The 14,306-nt window shown below is 38.9% G+C and overlaps 1 protein-coding gene across 19 annotated transcripts in view; it reads left to right on the forward strand.

The window, feature by feature from the left end:
* RREB1 (ras responsive element binding protein 1) overlaps window positions 1-14,096 on the forward strand; it is a 166,586-nt gene extending 152,490 nt beyond the window's left edge. For all 19 annotated transcript variants that reach the window (XM_039350493.1, XM_039350500.1, XM_039350584.1 and 16 more), the window contains 2 exons: window positions 5,624-6,385; window positions 8,910-14,096. In XM_039350493.1, coding sequence (XP_039206427.1) covers window positions 5,624-6,385; window positions 8,910-9,430 — 1,283 coding nt within the window. In that variant the 3' untranslated portion in view covers window positions 9,431-14,096. The remainder of the gene's footprint in view (window positions 1-5,623; window positions 6,386-8,909) is intronic.
* Window positions 14,097-14,306: the final 210 nt, after the last annotated feature.

Genomic DNA, 14,306 nt, shown 5'->3' on the forward strand with positions numbered 1-14,306 from the left:
GATATGAATTCTTTCATTTGTATGAAAGGGATCTTACCAAAGTGTTCCACCTAGTGGAAGCTATTTGAGATTGGAACATTTAAAAAAAAACCAGAATAAAAAAAATACTATTGTGAAAAATCAGAAATGACTGTAGATGAAGGACCTGCATACTTCAATATTTTAGGTTTATTTTTTGTTTGAACTACAGTAAGGTGCAAATTCAGACAGTGTTTTGCCAGTGTTGTGAGGACACAGATAGCTCACAAATTAAAAGTCATACCAGAACTAAACTCATAAGTCTCTTTAGATAAAATCTATTCCCACTTCCTCCACCCAACATTCTTTATCACCATCCTCAATTAGGGAGGATCAAATGGTTTTAGATGCTGCTATTGTTAGATAATTGGGAATTAGGTATACAATTTACTGCAAATCACCCTGAGATCTAATAGTAGATCCTGGATTAATTTCTGCCTAGAGTTAGTATGCTGTACTTCTTAGTTTACAAATAAAGTTATGAGTCAACAACAGGGAATCAATACAGCATGATGTAAATAACTTGAGAAATATATGAATTAAAGACCTCCCCCCCCCCCAATCCATTCTCCCCAGCTCAGCAGCCCAGAGTTTGCTTCTTTCTTCTTAGCTATTTTCTTATGGTTTCTGAAAATGATTGCTTGCATTATTTGCACATCTTATATGGTGCTGTCAGGAGCATGTGTCATTAGATCTTCACATTCTTGAGTCAGATTTAATAAACTAGTGACCTTGCTACTGTTTTCTCCCTGTTTGGTGACAGAATGAAAAGGAGTCCTTTAGGAACAAAGTGCAACGGCTTATAACTTAAGCCTTTGAAAGCTGGTATGTATGCCTTATATAACAGGCTGTTATGCAAATCATAAAATGCGCAGGTATTTCAGTTAAGACCTGTATGTGGTGCTTGAGAATCTCCACTCAATTAGAAACTTGGCCGTTACAGTTTTAAATAATGAATTGCTGTTTCCACCCCACCTAAGAACAGTTACCTATAAGAAGAACAGATTTTAAACTTTGCTTCCCAGTCAACAGAATTTCTATAAAAGCCATCTATTCTTTTTACTAATAGCAGTACTTCATGTGACTCTCTGCTTACTGAAGGGAGGACAACACAATGGGCATGTATTTATAAAGTCTCTGTGAAAGATCAGGGTGGGGTTTTGCTCAAGTCATTGTAAAAAAAAAAGATAAATGGGCTAAACTGCACATGATTATGAAGCAAGGAGTATTAGGGAGTCTAGCTGCAGATTTATGAGGTCAGCAGTCCATGGCAACCTGCAAAATGCTTTAGAACATACAAAAGATAATTGGATTAGGAAGATACCTTAAGGCAGTGGTTCTCAACCTGTGGGTCGGGACCCCATTTGGGGTCGAATGACCATTTCATGGGGGTCGCCAAACCATGCTGTCCACCATTTTCTTCCCTTTTCCCTAGCTGTCCTACTCCCTCTTATTGGTGGCCACACCCACTTGGGGGTCACCACAACATGGGGAACTGTATTATGGGGTCACGGCATTAGAAAGTTTGAGAACCACTGCCTTAAGGTCTGGTGACTGTATGTATAAATCCTCAACTTCCCCTTGAGTTTGGTGCATAATGTTTAATCATGCAATATAATTGTGGTATAGGTCACAGCTCCCAAGCAATGGTTTGCCAAAGTTGTCATTTCCCACATACAAATTTGGTACACACTATGTATGTTTTGTTTCTACTCACCCAAGCAATCATGGATTTGGAATTTTCCTCATGTTATGATAAGTAAAATAGGGTTCTGGGAATGGTTGGGCAGGGGATAGGACAGATGTGTTACATATCTGTTTGATCTTGGATTCCTTAGTTGTCTGGGACCAAGAATGGATTTCTTGGATTTGTCTTTTTAACTAGAGCCCCCAAATATATGAACTGGAATCAATAGTGGAAAACAGGAAGATTGCTCTGAGCCCCTTTAAATAATCTTTGGTGCCAAAATTTCATATCTGATTCTGCCAAACTTTCTGTTTCAACATTCTAATTTAGGTAGAAGTTACTGCTCTTAATGATGCATAGTTGTACATTACTGCAAATCACTCAAGATCTGCTAGTAGACCTCAATCTATTTTTTGTCCACCAGTCTGGTTGAAACGCTGTAAAATCAAAACATCTATATTCTCAAAACATCCTTAACAAGGGAGGAGTTAAGGAAACCTGGAAAATATGATTCAAAAATTGAGAAACAATAGAATCCATATCTGAAATGATATATTAAAACCACACTTTAATGGGGTGGGGGGGAAATGGGAATAAGGACTTCAACTTCTTAGTAACCAAATCTAGTTTTTAAAATCTCATTTATTAAATAAGGCTTTTCCCAAGTTTTTTGTTGTATTTTGTTGCATGGCCTGTGAGATGTATACAAAGCTTTCATTTTATGGAAGAAAAAATAGGGGTCAAGTACTCTTTCTATTTAAAAGGACTGAGAGTTTCAGTTAATCAACACTGGCTGGTTTATAAATTGAAAAGCTTTTAGGGGACTTCACTGCCTTTTATTTTGCAAGATGGGTTCTTGGCTGTTGACACCATTTGTTAGTGCATTTCATCAGCGCAGTACAATACCATATAGAGAGCCAGTTTGGTGTACAATACCATATAGAGAGCCAGTTTGGTGTACAATACCATATAGAGAGCCAGTTTGGTGTACAATACCATATAGAAAGCCAGTTTGGTGTAATGGTTAAGACAACAGCCTTGAAACCAGAAGGTTGTAAGTCCTACTTCTGCCCTAGACGTGAAAGCCAGCTGGTTGACTTGAAGCCACTCAGTTTCTTTCAACCTGACCTACCTCACAGAGTTATTGTGTGGAAATTAAGAGGAGGAAAGAGTATAGTGTATGTTCGCTGCCTTGGGTTACTTAATAAAGTCATAAAAGTGGGATAAAACTCAATACATATATATGCACACACATATTTTCACTCCCAAGAAATAGTTTGAAAAGTTATTTTTCAGTCTGGAGAAGAAAGCTCTATTGATACTGCTGAACTGCCAAAGAGCACCTGCACAATTATGGAGTTTCCTTTGCAGATGGTCCTTAAGAGTGAAGATATTTGGGGATGTTGGGAAATGGGTTTTGAGCAAGCTATCAAATGCTAGCTTCAAGGGGGAGTTGCAGCACCCTGGCTCTACCCCACTCCCATTGCAAAGACAAAACATGCTTAAGTGCCTTCCTACAGGGTACTTGAATGAAGGTTTCAAACACAGGCCCTTTCCTCCATCAATCAACTGCAGTTTTGTTGATGACACTTTGTTATAAACACATGAATGTTCAGGTTTGATATTCTGGCTCCATTTGTTAGAGTTCTGTCTTTAGCCAATGATATTGTTTTAGCCTGTTTGTATTTTTCCTTTGGGTTTTTTGTTTTTAAATTTAAAATGCCTGCATTTTATTTTTCATGTGTTTAGAACTGTATATAACCTCTTGATTTCTGGCCTGTCTTTGTCTGGTCTTTCAAGGTTGTCCTGTTGACATTCACAAATACAGACTTGATGAATCAGCAGAAAAAGGATTTTATCAACATTCCGACATCCCTTTAATTTCTAAGTGGCTACTGAGCTTTCAAAAACTCAAGCCTTAGACTTTTTATCTAGGGACTGTTAGTTCTTGTAACATATAAAAGGCACTCTAAAAAAGATAATGGCTATGAACACCAAATCTAATCAGGATTACATACCCTATTATGCTGCAACATTAGCTAAAGTTTAGTGGGGGAGAAAGGGGAGAGTTGGTGAAGAAGAAAAAAACTCCACAGCCAGCTAGAACTTTATTAGAAACAATCAGAATGTTACAAAACAGGGTGTGTCATTTTGTACATTAAAGCAGATATTCTTTTGTTCCCTTCATTTCTCTGGTCTTTATATTCAGTCCGATGAAGTCTGCTGACGATAAGGAAATGCTTAATGGATTAGGTTTGCTTCCCATCTTTCCTTCACGCAGTCAAGATGGCACAAATAGCACTTCCTCCTTCAGTTTTTCCCGACAACCCTGTGAAAGTAAATTGTGCTGAGAGAGTGTGACTGATCCTAAGTCACCCAGTGCACTCGCAAGGCTGAAAGTGGACTTGAACCTGCCTTTTCCTAAGCCTGGTCTAACTACTTAAACCACTATACCAGGGGTGGGCAACCTTGGCTCTTTTATGACTCGTGGACTTCAACTCCCAGAATTCCTGAGCCAGCATAGCTGGTTCAGGAATTCTGGGAGTTGAAGTCCACGAGTCATAAAAGAGCCAAGGTGGCCTACCTCTGCACTATACCATGTAGGTAGTTCTTGACTTACGACCACAATTGAACCCAACATTTCTGTGGCTAAGCAAGACAAGTGTTAAGTGAGTTTTGCCCCATTTTATGGCTTTCTTGCCACAGTTGTTAACTGAATCACTGCAGTTGTCAAATTAGTAGCACGGTTGTTAAGTGAACTTGGTTTCCCCATTGACTTTGCTTGTCAGAAGGTTGCAAAAGGTGGTCATATGGTCCTGGGACACTGCAACCGTCATAAATATGAGTCTGTTGCACATAGTCATGTGAATTTTGATCACATGACTATGGGGATGCTGCAATGGTCATAAGTGTGAAAAAAGGTCATACGTCATTTTTTTTCAGTGCTGTTGTATGTCAAGAACTAAGCTTCTTTGCCGCCGCCCCCCTCCCTTTGAAATATTCAAAAGGGTGACTTTGTTTAGACAAACTAAATATATAATCCCTGGGATTTTGGAAGAGATATAATGATGTTGCTATGTGTCTCTTTTTGGGAGTACCAGAAGGAATAGGATTAGCTTGTAAGGATAGGAAAGGAGCACCAATTCTAAAAATAGTCTCCCTGATGTAGTTCAGAGGACACAGGAATGCTAAAAGGGTGCCTGCATCATGGTTTCCATGGACTGCACTTTGATTCAGAAGACTCTAGTGAAAGCCAGTGACTAATTCTTCAGTCAGATGTTGAGGAATATGTCCATAAATAGTCCAGTTGTCCAATCAAAACTTTGCAGAATACCGTTTGTTGTGCTTGCTTCCTCCATTAGATTAAAGGAAATAGTTCGTGAACATGACAAACAATTAATCAAAATTCCGGTAGCTAATAGTATATTCACCTTTTTTCTCCTATCCAGATATAAAACAGCAATAATTTAACTATTTGGAACCAGAATTTCTTTGAGCCTGATCCCATTAATTAAATAGCTTGCTCCGTTGCTTTCACATTTCTGTTATGTCGCTGAGGGAAAAACACATTTGGATTTATTAATCTTTCCAGAATGTCATAGCATATGAAATATTGCACATGAATTGATGAAATTTCTGCACAGGGATCAAGCATTCATCTACCAGGTTCCTGTTTGTGCATTTTTTAAAATTAAGCTGAGGTATTTTGCCTCACACAATTGTCCACAACAGTATTGGATTTGGAATCTAAGCACATTGTTATTCTATATTGCTGAGTGTCGTACATGCAAACAAGACCCTATGCCATTTTTGACTAGAGAGCAGATAAACATATTTGATGATGACATTACAGAAAGCGATGTTGATGAGGCTTCCTTGAGTGCTGAAGAAATCAACATTTCTTGTTCTCTCTTGCAGATAGTCAGTCTGATCAAGAAAATACAAGTGCGGGAAATGAAGCACTCGACTTGACGTCTGGGGAGAGAGAGCACCTAGAGCAAGCTGCCGAGTTTCTAGAAGAGCCGGAGTGCAGTCCCAAAGAAAAGGAGAAGATGGATTCATCCCAAGGAGAGGAGGCTGCACGAGCGAAACTGAGTGAGGGAGAAGATGAGCCAGAAGAAGATTCGGTCAGCAATAAAAGCCTGGACCTCAATTTTGCTAGCAAGTTCATGGAATTCAAGCTGGCTGAGAATGAACAAAACACAGGCAACAGGGCTCAGTCTGAGAATAAACACACCTGTGAAACATGTGGGAAATCCTTCAAATTTGCTGGTACTCTTAGCCGGCACAAAAAAGCCCACGTACACGATGACAGGAAAGACGAAAAGAGCAGTGAGGATGAAAGTAAACCTGTTGAAGGTGCAGACCAAGCCCACGTCCCTGCCATGCAAGAGGACCCACCTCTTGAACAGGAAGAGCCTGGAAAGGACATTAAGGGTGTTGAGTCTCCCACAGACGGCGAGGCAACAGGAAGGGAAAATGAGGAGAGTGAAAGCATCTCTGAGGGAGAAAGCATGGAAAGAAAATCTTCTGAAAAAAGTGATGAAGACCGGAAGCCAAAGCCTGATGCGGGCACTAAGAGTGAATCCAAAGCAGACAAAAGGAAGAAAGTCTGTACAGTGTGCAACAAGAGATTTTGGTCTCTACAAGATTTGACACGGCATATGAGATCCCATACAGGTATGGGTGGGGACCGCTGAGTATTATTTTCAATAATATAATCACTCTTTGATAGAATATATTCAGAGGTTCCAGATAAAATCCATAAGATGTTTAGTTAAACTGAGGAAACTCATTGTTTTTGTTTGTTTGTTTGTTTTTAAACTGGCTGTCTACTCAGAGGCGGCAGAACTAGGCGGGACTGTCAGAATCTGCATCAAAACCTGTTACTGTAAGGCCCGGGTGTCAAAATTGCGACGTCACGTGACGTGTCGCGACATATCGCAACTTTTTTCCCATTACCGGCAATGGGATGGGTGCGATTTTGGCGTGACGCATCCGGCCCATGGGCCGGCAGTTTGACACCCCTGCTTTAAGGGTTTCTTTGCCTTGTGCACTTAGTAATATGTACAACTAACTCCAGGTTTCTGATCCTATGCAGTATGAAATATTTGGAGCAACATAAAGAAGGAAGGTAGCAACTTACAAAAACTTTATTTTAGCATAAAATCACGCTGAGCCCACTTTTGCAAATTTAGGTTAGGATCTTAGACATACTTGTAGTATCTTTGACATGTAAGTAAGATGCACATTCTAGTACAGATGGTTTACCTCAGGTTTGCAGGCCGTTTGATTTCCCTCAGAAGCTCAATGTTTATTGGCAAGTTGGGTATGCATTTCAAGAGATTTGCAGCTTTGCCCAAGGCCACCCAGTGTGAGATTCCATGTGAAATGATGGGAGTTCAGTTGGAATCGAAGGCCACAAAATATGGGAGAGAAAAGCCGGCCTGACAAAATCCCAAGCACAGGTTGTCTTCAGTTTACGACCATAGTTGAGCCTTATGTTGCTAAGGGAAACATTGGTTCAATGAGTTTTGCCCCATTTTGTGATCTTTCTTGCCACAGTGGTTAATGTGAATTGCTGCAGTTGTTAAGTTAGTAATACGGTTGTTAAGTGAATCTGGCTTCCCCATTGACTTTGCTTGTCAGAAGGTCGGAAAAGCTGACTGCAACTGTCATAAATATGAATTAGTTGCCAAATATCTGAATTTTGATCACATGACCATGGGGATGTTGCAGTGATTATAAGTGTGAAAAATGGTCCTAAGTCACTTTTTTTTTTTCAGTGCCCTTGCCACTTTGACCGGTAACTAAATAAACTGTTGTAAGTCAAGGACTGCCTGTATTTACTTTCTCTGGGTTAATTAATATACAGCCCATCTACCTGATTTGTCCCATGTATTCAAGATAACACAGGAGGAATAGAGCAGAGAGATAATATTGCTCCCTTTGCTTTGCTTAAAGTATCTTCAGATTTCGCATGCCTTCAATTGTTGGGTTGAATATACAGTGCTTTTGAAGCTAACATCCATTCTGTAGAAAGTTTAAGTCAAATCTTGTGAAATTCAGGCAGCTGTGATGACAAGGCATTTTTCTTTGCAACCTCAAGAGACACTCTTTCTCTTAAAAAAGTAAAAAAGATAAAACTTAAGGTGAATCTAGAGAAAAATGAAAAACAGTTTAACAATTCATGAAGATTGTTACAATCTTCCATCAAAGACCAAATACTTTACTCCTTTGATAAAAAATGCTTCATTCTTAACTTCCCACTTCTTTTTAGAAAAGGGAAGCCAAATGAGACGAAAATAATGGAAACTCTATATTTTTCCCTTTAAACTCTGAAGCTCTTCCCTTTCCTTATAAGAAGCTAATTTTCTAGTCTCCTTTGTATTCAGTAGAACCTCTCTCTCTCTTTCTCTCTCTCTCCCTCTCCCTCCCCTACTTATCTATCTACCTACCTACCTACCTTATTTAAAAAAACCGCAACAAAACACGGTTTTGTATGTAGATATTAGACATTTAGAAAGGTAAAGTGTGGCATTCAGTTGACGGGAGCAGAGAATTTTTTCCCTGTTCCCATTACTAGGGACAGATGCACAAATCATTCTCCTAGCAGCATTGTTAAGGGACTTCAGCTCTTATCATCAGCAAACCTTGTATCTGAAAGGATTGGGATTAATCAATTTTTTTTTTGTCATAGATCAGCAGATCTATGTACAAACTATAGAATGGTACTTAATTGCGTTAAAAGAAGTAAAATCAGATTGACCTGATAACTTCAGATAAAGTTTTGGAATTTTTAATGTGGAAAGGATTGCGATAGCTGAAATTGAAAACATCTAAAATGCACCCTGTTGCCTTCTCTGATAAAAATAAGACAAGAATGATAGTAATGGCGGGACCTCTACTAAGTCTAAGTGCTATTGCTATTAAATAAACAGTGTGAATTCATATGATACAACTGTCAGGTTAAAGTGGGTTGGGTAAAAATATGCCATTTATGTATGCCTCAGGGGAAATTAATTACATATATCACCATTCATGATAAACATTTCCCCTTTGTCCCTGGTCAGCCTTGCTAAACCTGTAAATGTTAAAAAGGATCTGTCATTGGCCATTCCAACCAAGAAAGAAAGGGAACCCTCTCAGGGATGAAGGAATGTCCGACTTCTGATTTTGTCTCTTTTTTTCCCCTTGATCCCAGGGGAGCGACCGTACAAATGTCAAACCTGCGAACGGACCTTTACTTTGAAACACAGCCTGGTTCGTCATCAGCGCATCCATCAGAAAGTAAAAAATGCCAAGAATCACGAGAAGGACAGCGATAGGGAGGACACCCGTTCGCGAGGGGAAGAAGACAGCGAGAATGAGTCTCTCCCCAGCAGCACAAACCCCATCTCTGAAAACGAGGGCGATGCCCTGGTGGGGCTTGGAAGCCATTCTCCGGTGACCAGGAGCCGCAGAGAAAGCCTGGCCAATGCCACCAAGGATTATGCTTGTAAGGAAGATAAGCCAACTGGGAAAGCCTCTAGTCTAGGCCTCGCTGAGGCAAGCAAGAACATGCAGAAATCGACAGCGAAGGAGCCGGAGTCACGAGGAAAAGCCGATCGTGGAAGCTCCCCTGACTTCATTCAGGACTTGCTGGAGACCCAGAACAAGAAATCCTCCATGAGTCATATCCTCGCCTCTGCAGAGAACGCGCCTCAGCTCTTGGAAGTTGAATGACAGCTATGGCTTCCGCGGCACCTCTGCAACATTGATCCAGGACACAGGAACGAAGTTGTCAGGGCGATAGCTTTCCTTTGCTGCTGAGTCAACCTGCTATGGTGACCCAGGAGTGGGCAGTGGGCTGGTGGGATCGGGGGGGGGGGGAAAGTATGGCCGTCTGGATTCAGTGCCATAAGCCCTTCAGTATAAATAATGCAAGAGACTACAATTATATACTGGTCTGAGTGCCTTACTACTTTATTAGGTCTTTTGGTATCGTAGATATTTTTTAAAGCAAATTAGATGATTTTTTTTTTAAAAAAATATTTTAATTATTTGGAGAGGACCTTTTTCATTTAAGCATTAATGTTACTTTTTTTTTTTTTTAAATCCGGGTGTGTGAGTTTGTTCTTGTATATCTGTGATAGCCGCTTTTGTGTATTCTCTGAGCTGGAAACAAGGGGGGGGGGTTCAGCGGTGCAAGGAAAGCCCTAAGAAACTGCAGCCAATAACTGGAAGAAATTTTAAGAAATCCCAAGCAGAAGTAGTAGATATAAATGGCTAATTTGTTTTGGGTTTGTCTTTTCAGACCTTTTCTTTTTTTTTAAATCACACGAGGGAGAGTTAAAGCAGTTCAACACATTAACATTAATTAAGGTTTTGGAGCTTGGTTCAGGCTAAAAGCAGGAAGCCACAATTACTGTTATCTTCATTATTTCTTCTATTTCTTCTCCTCCACTTCACATGATCAGTGATGGCATTCTAGCTACTGTCATTTTGTATAAAACCCTTTCCGACCATTTGTGGACTTAAGAGAGCATACAGAAAGGGTGGCATAGTGACTTAAAAACCTATGGAAAATATGCGCCCACTGTTTATGTTTATATATGTATGTGTGTGTATATATACACATATATATGCATACAGTTTGTGTGTGTGTATATATATATATATATATAAATGTTTGATTTGTGTTTCAATATATTATTGTTTTAATATTTTATAAAAGTTGTTAGTTTGCTAATCTCTGCATTCTGCAGAAACCAATGGACAATATTTGTCCACGGAGATCTACACCACAGCTTGGATTGCGTGCTTAGATATTTCTGCCTAATCTCTCACTGACTTTCTTTTGGGGTTTCCCGCTCTTTTAATATGTATTCATTAAAAACCTCTTAGCATCAAGTGGAAAACAGCGAAAGCCCCATTCACGGATCAATCCAGGTGGACTTAGAATAAATTTACATGGAGGGAATAGAAAGAGTGAATACTAAAGCAGTGATCTTCTCCCAATTCCTCTGGGTTCATACTGATGATACATAAGTAAGAACTGAATGTCTGATAAATGAATTTAGGAAAACAAGAGTCCTTACTGGAATTGAAAGTTCATGCCAGAGAGGGTTGTACCTATATCTTCTTTTCCCCACACACCCAATTGAATGCATGTAGTGTAAGTTGCTACTGTGTGTCCACTTCTGTTTCCCATCCAATCATACAGTTGCCTTCAATTTCTTGTGAGCGATTGTGTCAAACGAACCCCAGCAGATAAGGGGGTTCAGTGTGAGCTAATAAAAGGGAGAGGAGTCAAATAAATTAATGGCAGGCTGGCATGAAGAGTTGGAAGAAAGCTATCCAGACTTCATGTGAAAAGCAGTGCAAATGCCGTGGCGTAATTGGGAATTGCAGTAGTTGCATTTTTTAAATTAATAACTAAGCTGATGTAGTCTTCCAGAAATAATAGAGAAAAGTGAAAACTTTTGAAGCCTTAAGTGATCTTACTACCTTAATGTGCTTTAAAGTAAGGAAATAGTCTACTACTGGCAATAAAGTTTCCAGATGGACAAAAGTACTTTTTTCCCCAAGGTTTCTAGAGGCTTTTCCAAATGTTTAACTCTGTTCTGAGTTGGGAATGGACTATACATTCCTGTTGCTGGCAACAGGACCTAATGCAAATCCACCAGCGTTAAGGCTGATCCACTGACTAGTTAAGCTGGTGTGTTAGGTTGTAAGGTTCATTTCTTCTTTGATGTGAGGCCCATTTATCTTGACAGGAAAAAAAATAACTAATTGCCCTCTCCGTGTATGTGTGACTTGTGCATATGTGTGCAAATATGGCTGCATCGCTACATTCCTATATTTCAATTTTAAAGATACAAATGCAGAATTGGATTTGGAAAAGACAGCTGACAATTTCGCTTGTAGTTCTGTTACTACTAACGTGTGACCCGCACACTATGTTGTTGCTGTTATGTTGCTAGTTCTGTATCCAGTGTGAAAAAAGCTCGTGTTTTAGGATGACTATCCTAATTCTGTACCCTCATCTTAAAGATGGAGGAAATTTACAATTATTTTCCAGTTCTACGTGGTTGTGAACCCAGTTCTCAAAGCGATCTCTTTTTCTCTTCAAGGGCCTTTTGGCAAGAGACAATATGTCTCTCTGTGTGACAGATCCTCTTTTTATAAGTAACCAGAAACCATGCATAGGTGGGAGTCTGCTGAAGTAGTCCTTTGCCTGCGATCCACATACTCTGATTCAGACTGAGTTGTGGGCCAGGAATGACCATTCACTTGGAATACTTGTGGGACATATATATATATAATAGGGCAAAGGCATCGTATTTCTGGGATCTTTCTGTTATTCTTTCACATTGAACCTCTTTTGTTCATATTATTTTTTTTCCTGCCCTCTTAATTTAAAATTGTTAATCCAGGGTGGAAAAAAAACAGTGGAGTTCCAGATTGACTGGCTTATAAACACCCAAGCATTCTTAACCAGTGGCTGTTGTAACTTGGAATATTAATTTAATTTGGAAAACCAAATTTGGTCCACCTTGTCCTAAAGTGATACTCTGTGCAAATAGCATTGAAAGCAAATTAGAAACAAGTTGATGTTACATAGAAATAAAGTAATATGTAGATCCTGAATTCTCGGTCAAAATTGGGAGTATTATACCAACCTATTTCATATTTATTATTTTTTAGAGATTCAACTCAGATTGCAGAGGAAGAGCAAGGAGATCATTTTGGGGCGATAGTATTTCATAGAGAATGTGAAGCACAGATTTCATTGTATAAAACAGTTCTGAAACCAATCCTCTGGATTATTAAAAATAAATACCAATGGTTTCTTTCAGAATATAAAATCATTTGCTAAATGATGCTTTCCATCAAAGTCAATTTCAGCATCCCTTAATATAAATTGCTATTATATTATTATTATTATTATAATTATTATTGTTATTTGGGAATATTTTGTTATTAATTTGAGGGTTTTTTTTTGCAGCTCTCCACACTAAACTGCGCAATATTGTGGGGGAGAAGCCATTAATTAAATCAGGAGTGTCAGAACTGCCCTCAGACTGAATGGGTCATTCTGCAGACCTGTTTAATCTCTTGACCTTTGTTTGGGGAGGGTGTGAGTCTGACAGATCTGAACAAAACTTTATGCTGCAGAAATAATGTAGCAAATAATATCCCAGCACCCTGCCGGGACATCTGCTAGCAATAATCACTATTGATTTAAAGCTTTATTTAGTCTTTATGTATATCGTAGTATATAAAATCTTGCCACATTTTATTGGTGTTTTTATTAGTTGCATTTGATGGAAGAAGAAAAAAATGTGTTCCCTTTTGTTGTTTCCCCTCCTCACATTCACAATCCCCCCTTATATTAAAACTGTGAACTTTATAATGTGTTTAAACAATGGGTGAATCTTAGGCTTAGTTTGCATGTTGAGCTAGTTCATTTCTCTGCATCTTCCTGATTTTTTTTTCCTTCTCCCTCCCCTTTCCTCTCTCAGGGCTTTTTAAAAATCTGAAAATCTCTTGTTGGACTTGTAAAGGAGCTAATGGTGAAAATTCAATCACTACAATAAGCACTTGACTGTGAAAGTATAAAAAGAACCAAGAATAAAAATAGACCTAACATGTGCAGCAATAACAGCACTACTGATGTAGAGCTAGCTCTCTTGATGGTTTAATTCCAGCTTCCCAAATGATTTTAGTAGTCGTTTTCTTTCTACAACCTGATCCTCAGTTTTTCCATCAACGCCATAGACTCTGTCGGGAGTACCTTGCGTGTTGCTGTCTGCTGTGTTGGTCGGACGGTTGAATTGTGAAATAATTGAGAGTAGAGCCGACACTGCCTTAAATCCTCTGGTTTCTCAAAGCCAAAAAAGATCCAGAAAGGAAGTAAGGGCAATGAGCTTGCATGAAGTAATAAATCCCTTACCTCTGTGTCCTTCAGCTCAAGGTGACACTATCATGGTTTTGAGGAGGTAACTTATCCATTGAGGATTCTCCCTTCTGGTTAATCAAGTTTGGTTAGTATTGATGGGGTGGGGTGGGGGGGAGTATGTCTCTCTCTTCCCCATTCTCTCTTCACTTAAGATGGATGTTTTAATTCTAAAAGTGTTCAGCCCGTGCAAGAAGATAATTAGTGTGTACAATTTATATATAGAAATATAGATATATATATATTTTCGAAAGGGAACGTTTAAAAACTGCTGCTACAAGTTGTGTACAAGACTGATTTATGCCACATGAACAGAGAATCACACTATTTCTTTGGGTACTTCTATTCTTCTCATTCAGTTGTATGTTACTTCCAGATTCAAAGTGATGAAAATAATGCTGTTCTGTATCAAACGATCTACGCAATAAAAGGTTATATTTAAAAAGAAAATCGTACACTTGGAAGTTGCAAAACAATTATCTTTTCGAGCACTTGGGAATCTCTACTTTTGTGCATTTTCAGTGTGGATTATTTTTGAAAAGCAAAAAAACAACAGAGAACAGTCCCAATGAACTCATACTTGTTATACTTGCTCTTTTTCCTAATGTCTTACTTTGTCCTCATCCAAAGATTTGTACTTAACAATTAGCTAACCTGTTT

Source organism: Crotalus tigris, unplaced genomic scaffold (genome assembly GCF_016545835.1).
Source record: "Crotalus tigris isolate CLP2741 ecotype Arizona unplaced genomic scaffold, ASM1654583v1 scf7180000017567.3851432, whole genome shotgun sequence".
In the NCBI taxonomy this organism is placed as follows: Eukaryota; Metazoa; Chordata; class Lepidosauria; order Squamata; family Viperidae; genus Crotalus; species Crotalus tigris.